At 43.2% G+C, this 12,479-nt stretch overlaps 1 protein-coding gene across 2 annotated transcripts; it reads left to right on the top strand.

The window, feature by feature from the left end:
- The first annotated feature begins 5,616 nt into the window (after positions 1-5,616).
- Positions 5,617-12,351, top strand: LOC122129470 (E3 ubiquitin-protein ligase RNF144B-like). Of its 2 annotated transcripts, XR_006151780.1 has the most exons (5): positions 5,617-5,967; positions 6,089-6,180; positions 9,526-9,712; positions 10,779-10,883; positions 11,888-12,344. XR_006151780.1 is itself a non-coding variant. In XM_042704384.1 (4 exons), exons 2-4 carry the CDS (start codon positions 9,599-9,601, stop codon positions 12,059-12,061), a joined length of 393 nt encoding a protein of 130 aa, XP_042560318.1. In that variant the 5' UTR covers positions 5,978-6,180; positions 9,526-9,598; the 3' UTR covers positions 12,062-12,351. The 2 variants fall into 2 exon arrangements, 1 of the variants encoding a protein (XP_042560318.1); XM_042704384.1 differs by lacking the exon at positions 5,617-5,967 and having other exon boundaries at positions 5,978-6,180; positions 11,888-12,351.
- The last annotated feature ends 128 nt before the right edge of the window (positions 12,352-12,479 follow it).

Genomic DNA, 12,479 nt, shown 5'->3' with positions numbered 1-12,479 from the left:
GTGTTTGTGTGTTTGTGTGTGTTTGTGTTTGTGTTTGTGTGTGTGTTTGTGTGTGTGTGTGTTGCGTTTGTGTGTGTGTGTGTTGTGTGTTTGTGTGTGTGTGTTTGTGTGCGTGTGTGTGTGTTTGTGTGTTGTGTGTGTGTTTGTGTGTGTTGTGTGTGTTTGTGTGTGTGTGTTTGTGTGTGTGTGTTTGTGTGTGCGTGTGTTTGTCTGTGTGTGTTGTGTGTGTGTGTGTGTGTGTGTGTGTTTGTGTGTGTGTGTTTGTGTGTGTTTGTGTGTGCGTGTGTTTGTGTTTGTGTGTGTGTGTTTGTGTGTGAGTGGGTGTGTGTGTTTGTGTGTGTGTGTGTGTGTGTGTGTGTGTGTGTGTGCATGTGTGTGTGCGTGCGTGCGTGCATCGCGTGATGGATGGAGCGATGAGAACGCCTCACCCCAGTGAAACAGATCCTGCCGTGCATTGGCTGGAACACTCTGGAAAAAAGACATTTCTCTGTCAAGAGACAACATCCCTGAGGTGACCTTTCTAAAGTCGTTACCCAATTATGACATTCCACCACTTTGCTCAATGTATGGTCGACACCACAGAAAGTAGATTCAGGGCATCAATACAAATCACTCACTTTTTTTTCTTGCAGGCTACTTCCAAATACTGGGAAGAGTGTCAAATTCACTGAAGTAATATTTGTACCACTAACCTGACATTTAAGTGAGTGGCCTGGAAATGTGAATGGTATTTGAGTGGCCCATCTATTCCATGACACGGTGTATGTGGGGGTGTTGAGTCAGAAGATGCTATCATTCTACGGTGACATCAGAGGTTGAGCATGTTACAGGCAATCATAGCCCATGACATCAGAACAGACCGTCCTCATTTTTCATCGACTTTGAGAATCCCCTAATGGTTTTTCATTTCTTCTAGGGGGAAAGTTTACTTCATGGAGATGTAGACATGGCAAATAGCTTCTTTTAGCTTATGGGATTTTTGTAGGCCTACATTTCAAAGCCACAAATATATGTTATTTTCAGTGTTATAGAATAACTCAATCTCAATATGGTGTGATGGTTATCTCATCTAAACAAGACACAATATACCAGGGCTTATTATATGAAGCACAAAACTGTCAACTGTCATATCCCTTGTGTCAACACAAGCTATGTAATTAGAGTAGAGTAGCTAATGTCTGCTGACACTAACAAATTAAATCCTGACCAACGTCCAAAAGGACTTTTTGTATTTCCTCCTCCTTGGATACAGCTATTTATATCATCTGTGAGTTTGGAAAAACAAATTAATTTATCCAGGGCAACTTGGCATTGAAGACACTTGCTGGGTTTCCGTCCAACTCATTCGCATATTTTAAGTGTATTCCTGAAAATTCGACTAAAGAAAGTCTGTACATACTTCCATCTGACGTGTTAAAAATGGACACTTTTCTAATCGAGAGAGAGAGAGTTGTGAACAGCTGTGTGTTCAAAACATAAGGTTGTCAGGGCAACTTTAACGGAAACGCCTAATAAAATCGCAGCAAATGTGATTTAATGTGAATAAACTCGTTTCCATCAACATAAGTCACATTATACCCTGTATAAAATCGGGAGCTACTCTGCAGAGCCCACTTGGTGACATTGGTGGGAATAATATAATTGCGTCGCCACACGTTAGTAGTGCCTGGCCACAACATCAATAACTCTTGGCCACGAGTTAATAAGGCGTGGGAATGAGATAACTACGTTGAGGCCGCGAGTTAATAAGGCGTGGGAACTTGATAACTAAGCTACGGAATCTGTTGTTTACTGACAACAGATGGCGAGCTCATAGGGCTATTATCACGCATGAAACATAGATACATTTGATTGAATTTTGTTTTATTTTAATCTTTTAACTTAATCTATAATACAATCTCTTGTGGTTAAGCACAGTTTCATCATTAGGGAAAGACACTTTCACACCTGCTTAAAATGCAGGGTATGAAACGCAAACAACATGCAGACATTGGGCAAAAGCCCAATTTTTTAAATAAAATTTTCAGACCAATTTTTTTTAAATAAGATTTTCAGCAAGCCATAACTTGCCAAATATGTAACTATGTGGCCATTTATTTAAGAAGTTAAAGACATCTAATAGTGTACAACAATCCTTAAAAAATGTTAATCAGCATGAATAGTTCAAAAGTAATGACTTATGGAACTCTTTTAGCAACACTTGTTTTGCAGTACAATTAGGTCCATGTTCCCTTTTAAAAGTCTCTGAATCTCAAATACTTAAGAAGATACAACCATGATGGCAGTATTTACATGAAGTGTAAAGCAAATCCAAGATGGACAGTTGGGAGGCCTCTGTTGATTTCACATGGAGTGACCCACATGCTAAATCCACTCTTCAGAGCGCTCCTGGTGTTGTCAGTAAACAACAGATTCCTTATCTTGTAGCCACGCATTATTAAGATGTTGCCACAATTTAATGATCATGTCCCACGTTTATTAACTCGTGGCCACAACGTAGTTATCTAATTTCCACGTCTTACTAACTGGTAGCCACGCATTGGGGCCGCCATACAATAACATTTCCATCCGCTGTGTTATGCGAATCAAAAATGGACACTCTCCTAATAGGCTGTGAGTTGGCTGTTGAGTTGTGCACAGGGCAACTTTAACGAAACATGTGATACAATCTCAACAAATGCGATTTGATGCGAATACACCAGTTACATCAACCTTAGTCACATTATATCCTGTGCAAATCGGGAGTTAATCCACCTCCTCTAGCGAATTAATTTATTAGATGTATTACATTTTATGTTAATTTCAAGCGTTTCCACTTGGGATTCCCTATTTGAATGGTAAAAATTCACATTTAAAAGTCGGATGGAAACCCAGCTAATGACTCAGGCAGACAGTGCTTTACCATCAAGGTCTACATATGTTTCTAGGGTTTCACATGATGTAGGGTGTGTGTAACGTATCTCACATTGGCTTTACGGCCTGCACCCAGTGACAGCTGCAGGTGCAGCCAGATAAACACCGTACATGTGTGGACAGCACAGCCCCGCAGATGACGTCTACTCACAGCACGGTTCTGTCCTCGCTCACTGGCTGTGGTTACACGTGATCCAAGGGTGTACGTGTGGTACGACCTGTTGGAAAGCCAGGGCAAACCATGGGCGAGTCGATCTAGACTCTAGTCCTGCACTCCTACGGGAGTACCGCGGGCCCCAGCACTGGGTGGGGGTGGGAAGAAAATGATGTGCGTGCGGGAGTGAGGAGAAAATGACGCGTGGGACTCCCGCAAAATATAAAAATATATATAATGAAATAAAGTAGATTTTTTTTGTTCTTTAACAAAAGAATGCCATTCGTGTTTGCATGAGAGCAGCAAGAAATAACCTATGTTTTAAATAAGCAGGCGCAAAATTGGTAGTTTTTAGGCGTGAAAAATCCATCCCGTGTAAAGGTCCACCTGCGAAATCTTGCTGGCGGAAGCGGGTCAGGATCTTGCGCGAGCGGGACTGAACAATCCATCCCACGCAGACCTTTGTTTGAATGGACGCATGATGCTATGATGTTTGATGAACAGCTGACTCACAATACTGCGATCCTGAGATAGCTGAAGAGAATGCTACTTCAAGGGGACTGACTGAAAACTCTTGAAGTTTACCACAGAGATGAATGATAATAGGTATACCCATTGCAGCAAAAACTGCTTGCGATTAAGTAAGGGAATACTTTTGTGCCACAACCCATATGAATCATCTGTACGAAAAATAAATAACAAAAATATGAAAGTATTGAATTTGAGTTCTGGATACAGTTTTTCTCAGTTGTTAACACACAAAAAGTGAAAATTCGGCACAATTTGCACAATCTTCACTTCATGTACCAATGCTCGACCCAATTTGGCACTACTTTACACTCCCTTATCTGCATTAGACTCTGACTTTCCTTCTTTACACTCTGATGTCAATTACACATCACCTTGTTGTCAAAACACTACACACAATGTTCAGTTGTTGCACACACATCTCAAGTAAAATCTCAAAGCATCAACCTACAACACACAAATAGTCAAATCTCTAAACATTCAGGTCTGTTGAGCAATTTGCAATGAGGACTGCAGCATAAAAGTGCCTTGAGCCTCTGTTTTGTTTGTTAAACAATGGAGAACTTTGAAGAGATCGACAACCAGAGAAGGAGAGGGGTAAGAGTGAGAGGAGGAGGAAGAGGAGGACAAGAAGGACGGGGACAAGGGGGAGGAGGAGTAGGAGGACAAGGAGGAGGAGGACAATGAGGAGGAAGAGGATGAGAAGGACAAGGAGAAGAAAGAGGAGGAGGAGGAGAAAGAAGAAGAATGGTCATTTCTAATGAGATTTGGGCCGCTTTGGTAGACCATGTGCTCAACCATGGTTTGAGCATGAGGGAGGCTGGCCAGAGGATCCAACCAAATCTCAGCCGCTTCACAGTTGCTGCCAAACACAATCATCGAAATGGAACACACCAAAATGAATGACAATGACTCTGGAGAATGAGCCATTTCTCCTTTTGTAAAATGTCTCAGTGTAGGCCTACTTTTTTCATAGTCAAACATAAAACAGCACACAAATTTCGGTACACACAGAGAACAGTACAGTACTGTAAACCGTGTGATACCGTTGTTCTCACAAACCATATTTACAGTTTCAGTCTCCTATTCTGCGGTGAAAGTGTGTGTTCTTCCTCCACGGTGTGGTTCACTTTCAGTCCTGCAAAATACAAATACTGTGAGCACAATGTATTCTATTGATATGCAGTATTACAGTACACAAGGCAAATAGATTTCGTACCTGTTCTCCATCCTGAAGTTTCTAATGATGGCAGCAACTGTGAAGCGGCTGAGATTTCGTTGGACACTCTGGCTGAGCCATGGTTGAGCACATGGTTGAGCACATGGTCTAACACAGCGGCTCAAATCTCATTAGAGATGACCATTCTCCTTCTTCTTTCTCCTCCTCCTCCTTCTTCTCCTTGTCCTTCTCATCCTCTTCCTCCTCCTTGTCCTCTTCCTCCTCCTTGTCCTCCTCCTCCTCCTTGTCCTACTCCTCCTCCCCCTTGTCCCTGTCCTTCTTGTCCTCCTCTTCCTCCTCCTCTCACTCTTACCCCTCTCTTTCTCTGGTTCTTCAAAGTTCTCCATTGTTTACCAAACAAAACAGAAGCTCAAGGCACTTTTATGCTGCAGTCCTCATTGAAAATTGCTCAACAGACCTGAATGTTTAGAGATTTGACTATTTGTGTGTTGTAGATTGATGCTTTGAGATTTTACTTGAGATGTGTGTGCAACAACTGAACATTGTGTGTAGTGTTTTGACAACAAGGTGATATGTAATTGACATCAGAGTGTAACAAAGGAAAATCAGAGTCTAATGCAGATAAGGGAGTGTAAAGTAGTGCCAAATTGGGTCGAGCGATTGGTACATGAAGTGAAGGTTGTGCAAATTGTGCCGAATTTTCGCTTTTTGTGTGTTAACAACTGTGAAAAACTGTAACAATTGTGAAAAACTGTAAAAGCAGTTCACAATTTACCCGATAAAAAAGCGACATCTTGTGGCTTGCCAGAGAATATGTTGGGATGGACAAACGAACGATGCACCTGCGCGTGTTAGAACACAAAATAGTCCTTAAGTGAAACCCACTGACACTAAAACAAAACGAGTAAAGACTGTATGTAGGTTAAATCTGCTAACATGATGCTATCGGGACCAGGTGGTGGTACTCTGTTAATGCGCATCGCGTTTTTGCGCGTTTTGTTCACAGGTCATTTCCAACCAGCTCAGCATGAGATACCGGTATCAAGCTATCTGTGAAATCTTAAATTACAACAGGACACAAAGAGTTAAATTGTCCAAATCATCCACTGATCCAGTACTGGTGGAGGAGGAAGCAGGAAGTAGTGCACACGATTCGCATCGCGCCCACTGTTGACTCAGGCGTACCTCACAGGTCTCCTCCTGGGCCATGGCAGGGAGGGACATTTTTCACATTTGCTAATCGGACTTTTAAATGGGTGGTGCTTTCGAATGCCTAGCTGACTGTACGTGTGTTTTTTGTTTTTTTTAAATAGAGGGATGCGTATCAACAGATGTGTCAGTATCACAGTGAAGACACTGCGGCGGTGGGGTAGGACTGGATCAGCCACACGTTATTGATAATAAAGTAAGTAGTCTATTCTCCTATCGTGATAATGCGCTCTATCAAACAGCATTAGCCTGTTTGCTAGAGAAATATTTCGAATACCGGCTATAATAAGAGAGGGGGGAAATGGCAACTTTGAGCAGAGCAACTTTGGAGTCTGAATAGGATTTTATTTTTCATATCTGTTTAAATCAGTATAAATAGGCTATTTTGAAAGCAGTTATCCATATATTAAAAATCAATTTGGATTTTTCTCAAAAAAGCTGCAGTGGAAAAAACACGACTATTGCATTACCACTGCGTCAGGAGGTTGGAATTTAAATCTGACATTTAGTAACATTTTATCCACACCAGGTCTTTGCATAGGGATGATATTTAAGTGCATGACTTTGTGTAGAGTATTCCTGCAAGAAAAATATGTCGTCGGTCACGTCATGCTTTGAAGTTCGTGATTCTGGTAAGACGCCTCGCAGTGAGATAGGCAGCATTGCTTCTCTGGGAAACCTCAGCCCCAGCCAGGTGTGTATTCGGAGGAAGTCAGGCATTGCGTTAAAGAGCTTATCCTGAAGAGAAGGCCGAGTACACCTCAATGTATGAAATCGCTTAACCGCTTAACTTTCATTAGAGGCTGACACTTTTTTTGCTAAAAGGACTGAGAGAGGACTTGGTCCAAACTTCGTCCATAGACTTCTGCTTTCACGAGCAATTAACATGGCATAAAGGGAGGTGCTTTTGACTCGTGATATTTAGCCACATTCACTGACTTCCTCACATAAAGTTCGTGATAAGGGATGTTGAAATACTACACAATGGTTAGTGGTATTACCATCTGGTTAAAGCAGCCATAAGGAGTTCTGTTCCAAAACTAGCAAGCTAACTACCTAAAAGGCATGCAAAAACCTTGCAAACACCACCAACAGCCCAGTTGATACAGATAGAATCTTGCCAACACACTAACTGGTGTCTTTTGGCAGTATAGCTGTCAATGTCATGCTGTGAAAGCTTTTATTCCATTTTTGCAGGGTGTTCCAGCCCGCTACACAGAAATACATAGGGCATATCCTGAATGGCTAGTGGGGAAGACACAGGTGTTGTCCTTCACATGACCATATGCTTTCAAAATGAATTTGAGGATGGTACCAAAACTAGTTGCCTATAAAACCATACCTCAAAAAGTGTCAAATTGTTGCATAGTGTTACTTTAACAGGATCTACATGCAGCCTGTTCAGCAGGGAAAGAATGACAGTGCAAAAAAAAAAGAAGAAGAAGAGAGAAGAGGTGCAATTGTGCACATTCAGGTTATCGCAGAGAAGTCATACATCACTGTCAGACACAGAGAGACAGTGTGAAATTACAACTGTAATGGATCAGGTACTGATTTGTGTTGTTAATGGAGCAGCAGCAGCTTCTAGTGTTTCCAGCCTCGTATTGCCTTGTTTCTCTCCTGCTTGGTCCTTGATTATGTTGATTGATATCTTAGGCATTGAGAGGAGGACACTGATAGAATCTGCTGGTGTCTTGCTCTACATTGTGTCCCCTCTGGTCTCTGTTTTTCTGGTCAGACTGGTCAGGCACGCTCAGAACACCTTCAGGACAAAGCCCCCACACTAACATAGACTGGTCAGGCACGCTCAGAACACCTTCAGGCCAAAGCCCCCACACTAACATAGACTGGTCAGGCACGCTCAGGACAAAGCCCCACACTAAACCCCATACACAAGACCTCAAGACCCAAACACACACGTTATGCAGGGCATTCAGGATCAAACGCTAACATTATAGCCATTGGTAAAACGAGAGGTGATGGTGAGTTATTTACTAAACATTTCAGCATATTTTTCCTAAGATTTGATTCTTCTTGTTCACAAAAACATTGGGATGCTTGTTATAATGCTTCATACATGTTCTCACTAAATCAAAGGCATGTTTTTAATTGTCTGAGAGACACAGTACAAATTGACTTGCCAAGCAGGAAGTACAACTGATCGATGTTAAGATAGGTTGGCGCAGGTTGACATAACATCATCCTTGACTGGTTTTTGTTTTGTGTCACGTTAGTGAAGCATGTTTTTTATGCGGCTTATTTTTAGACGATGTCATACTGATTAGTTTGTGTTGGACAAATTCAAAATAAATGCACGCTAGCCAAATTAAACAAGTAATGCCATGACAGATGTTCTGAACAGAGACCTCTCAATCAGCAGCGTATCTAGAGCTTGTGTATGATTGTAATGAAGGTCATGTTTGTGCTGATGATTGTGTACTGGAAATACCCTCTCTGTGTTAGCCGAAACACAAGTCAAACCAAGCACGGGAATAGCATGCAAAAACAGCACTGTGACATCACAAGCTGCTTTGCCAAATATGATCTCTCTTATCAGCCTGTCAGCTTTCATTCACACACTGTACATTCACCTAATATGATCTCTCTTATCTGCCTGTCAGCTCTCATTCACACACTGGACATTCACCTGGTGTCTTCTATCCCATTGTGAGGAACACACACACACACACACACACATATACACACACGCACACACACTCAAACACACACACACACACTCACACACACACACACACAAATGTTCTGTGCGGCACACTGTGCCCACAGCATATCTGATTGTGAATTCGTCACGCGTGTGTTACTTTTTTTTTGTGATGATCTCAGCACTGCTGAGCGTGAAAAGGCCACTATCCTCATAACTTACAGGACTGCTCTCCTTGTAAAATAGCACTCTCTTTATGAAAGGTCATTGAGCTTCCCGTCCACCCATCTGAGATGTCCTCGGATCATAAAGGAAGAGAAGCAGCTACTGTGTGCTTACTTGATTACTTGTACAGGCACAAGGCTGGCAGACATCCCTCTCTCCAGCATGGGAGGCAAGATGTGAGGCCAACACACCGGCAGAGAAAAGGGACTGGATGAAAGGGAGGGATTGGGTAGATTTTCTGCAACCCTCCTCATGGTGTTAGTTACTGTAGTTTGTAGGGTCTGGATGCTTCTTTTAATCCGAGGGACACTGATCATAAACAACCGGCTAATGAGTGTTTGCAGTGGGCTAGCGCTGTTATGCTAAGTAAATGGTAAATGGACTGCATTTATATAGCGCTTTTCTACTCATAGAGCACTCAAAGCGCTTTACACATTAATGCCTCAGACAAAGACCCATTCATTCACCGATGGCAGAGGCTACTATCTGAGTTGCACACCTGTGCATCGGGAGCGGTTCGGGGTTCAGTGTCTTGCTCAAGAACACTTCGACACTTGGTGAGGAGGAGTCGGGATCGAACTAGCAACCTTCCAATTGCTAAACGACTTTCCATTGAAGTACCAGTGGCCCAATCCAGTCCTCTCTCCTCCACAGGGCCATGGAGGGTCTCTCTCAGCAGGCTTCCCAGGTGGGGTAAACGAGCAGACGGTTCCCAAAACTCTTCACCATGGCGGACAGCACCTCTACACCATTGACTGTCTTCTGCAAGCTGTGTCTCAGCCACAATGAAGAGAGAGACACCAGCGCACTGCACGCCTGTGGGTGTGTGTTCTGCACTCAGGTCCGTACCAGGATACACAATCATTTGGGGGAATTCAGGGATTTGTGTGTTTAGTTGCTTTCATTGATAAAGTAGCTTATCATATCAGATGAACTCCTACATTACGTGTCAATGATACCGTGTCCCCTAGTGCCTGAAATATCTCATGGTTTTAATACTTTAGTAACTGAAACGTGTGAGTTCAAATAAAGGGTGAGCTCTCAGATTTTGGCTAGAGCGTTGTTTGCTAGTCACGAGCAGGTGTTTATCTACACCAGAGCTTTTGGTTGCTAACGGTAAGGACACTCACACAGACTGACTGTAAACAAAACACAATGGCTTCTCTATGGTGTTGCCTGAGAAAACCTCACTTGTTTTCCCCTGGCCTCGGCTAAGCGCAGCCAAACAAGTTCTGTTTTTTTAGAGCCAGCAGGCTATGCCACATTTTTGCGTGGCTGCTTAGCCAACCATTAGGAGAGGAAATGAATGTGTTCTGTGACTGAGGTTTGTCTGGTGTAAGGAAGTGCCAAACCTGTGGCTTTAGCCATGCTTTGTTCTTTTCATGGTGATCTGAAACACCAGATTATTTAACCGTATCATTCAAAACCCCTTTCGAGTGACCAGCCTGATTACTTTTTGAGTTTTCACAAGTGACCCCATATGACCTCAAGAAAGTCCCCTTGTGTCATTATTAAACAAAAGGCATAGTGCAGAGCAGCACACGCTCCGGTGAATATTCACTGTGCACACGTCATACAATCTCAAACGCAGCTGTAAGATAATACAAACATACATACATTCATACATACCGTACATAAATAAAACACACAGGACATACACACAGGACATTATGTGGACCCACTTCTTCCTGGCAGTTTAAACCATGGCTTTTGCCATAGCTCTGTTACAACATATGCAACATGTCACAGCTGCTCAACCACAGTAGTGGAAAATATTGTGTGATGATCAGCTCAGCTAACACCCACGCTGCTCCCTCTCTCCCTCTCCATCTCTCCCTCTCCGTCTCCCCCTCTCCCTCTCTCCCTCTCCGTCTCCCTCTCTCCTTCTCCCTCTCCCTCTCTCCCAGTGTCTGCAGCACTATGTCAGCCTGGCTGTGCGTGAGGGTGGGGGTGCCCTCATCACCTGCCCTGACCTGGCCTGTCGGGGCGCGGAAGGACTCTCTGACTCAGAGGTACGCGCACACACACACACACAGACACACACACACACAGACACACACACACACACACACACCTGGCCTGTCAGGGCGCAGAAGGACTCTCTGACTTCGAGGTACTATAGCAATTCTATATTAACATGCAAATGGACAGAGATCATAACCAGAGATGTCTCTCCTTCTCTGTCTTTCTCTCCTTCTCTCTCTCTCTCTCTCTCTCTCAAACACACACACACACACACACACACACACACACACACACACAGACCTTTGGTGGTGCAACAGTGGCCAATGCAAAACGAAAGTCACAATCCCCTTGCATAAGTTGGATTAGAGAGTGTGGCAAAGTAAAACCACACGGCTGCGAATCAGACTTAGTCACTTCTAGCGCTGAAACCTCACTCTGTGATTCAGAGGCTAATTTGATTATAAGCCTCTCCCCAGACGCCTGTACTGTTGCTATGCCAACATGCTCAGTCTCTTGAGAAATCAATATTCCAAAACTTCCTTGTGATCTGAAATTTAAGACAGAGATTATATGGAGGGCAGCAGGGCTTAATTTGAGCCGGATCCTGCCGGAACTGTATCGGGGACCTCTCTGTGTCATGAACCTATCGATATTTAATATTATTTGGATGTTAGATTCCTGCAGCTGCCCATACGAATAAAATAAAATATTTGGACATTTAAACACATTGAAGTTAACCATTTAGACTCAGCCAGAAGATATGCATGGAGACAGTATTTTGAAGTAGACTGTGTGGTAAACAAAACCCAAACCCCTCCTTCCTTCTCAAATATTCGCAAACGGTCTGTTTTTCAAATATGTTTTATGAGGAAGAATCTGGGTTGAATATCTTCAAACTAGTAGGTCAGTCAGACTCAGGTCAAAGTCACCCGTGACCTTTTCTCCTCTGCCCTGACCCCTGACCCTCTGGAACAGCACCTTTTCTGTGTTCCTGAACCTCCAGATTTACAAAAGACTACTTGATGATAAGTGATTTCTTTGTCTGTTACAGGTCGCCTGCTTTGTGTCTGAGGGCCAGGCTGAACTGTACAAGCGGCTGAAGTTTGAGAGAGGTACTGTATGGTGGCTGATGCTTGTTCAGGTGATTGTAGGTCACCTCAGGTCCACTGGGGGTCATCTGGGGGCATTAATGATGATAATAATGAATTCCCCTCAGGGTTGGTAGTTCAACGTGAAATTGAGAAAAAAAACCCTCTCTGTAAAGCTTTTGTAATATCTTTTAAAATGTTCTTGTTTTGAAGTCTCAGTTAGAAAATTGTATCGGGAAACTAGGAATATTTGTTTGCGTGTTATGGTGACAAACGGTCACCCCAACATCCCCGAAGAACATAACACCTTTGTGTGAATCCCAAAGGAAAGCAACTGACGAAGGGTCAAAACAAAGTTCATGAAGGAGGCCCTTTCAGGCGCTGCAGGCCAGACAAAGAGCTCATTTAAAGTGGAATAAGGAAGCCTCTCTCTGTGTCCTGCACATGGTTGCCTCATAGATGCCAACTTCTCCTCAGTATGCCTGATCTCATCCAAGCTCCCTAGCCAAGATGCCCTCAGGGCCGGGCTGATCCTGTGAGGAGGAGGACACCGAC

Source organism: Clupea harengus, unplaced genomic scaffold, assembly GCF_900700415.2.
Source record: "Clupea harengus unplaced genomic scaffold, Ch_v2.0.2, whole genome shotgun sequence".
Taxonomy (NCBI): Eukaryota; Metazoa; Chordata; class Actinopteri; order Clupeiformes; family Clupeidae; genus Clupea; species Clupea harengus.
Note: the sequence above shows the minus strand (reverse complement) of the source record. Positions and strands in the feature narration are given on the sequence as shown.

What these genes read in the sequence shown, in the direction of transcription:
- LOC122129470 (XM_042704384.1), top strand. Translation starts at nt 9,599, where the DNA reads ATGGCGGACAGCACCTCTACACCATTGACTGTCTTCTGCAAGCTGTGT. An exon ending in GGTGTGTGTTCTGCACTCAG is followed by an intron (nt 9,713 to 10,778) that starts GTCCGTACCAGG and finishes CCTCTCTCCCAG; the next exon opens with TGTCTGCAGCACTATGTCAG. An exon ending in AAGGACTCTCTGACTCAGAG is followed by an intron (nt 10,884 to 11,887) that starts GTACGCGCACAC and finishes TGTCTGTTACAG; the next exon opens with GTCGCCTGCTTTGTGTCTGA.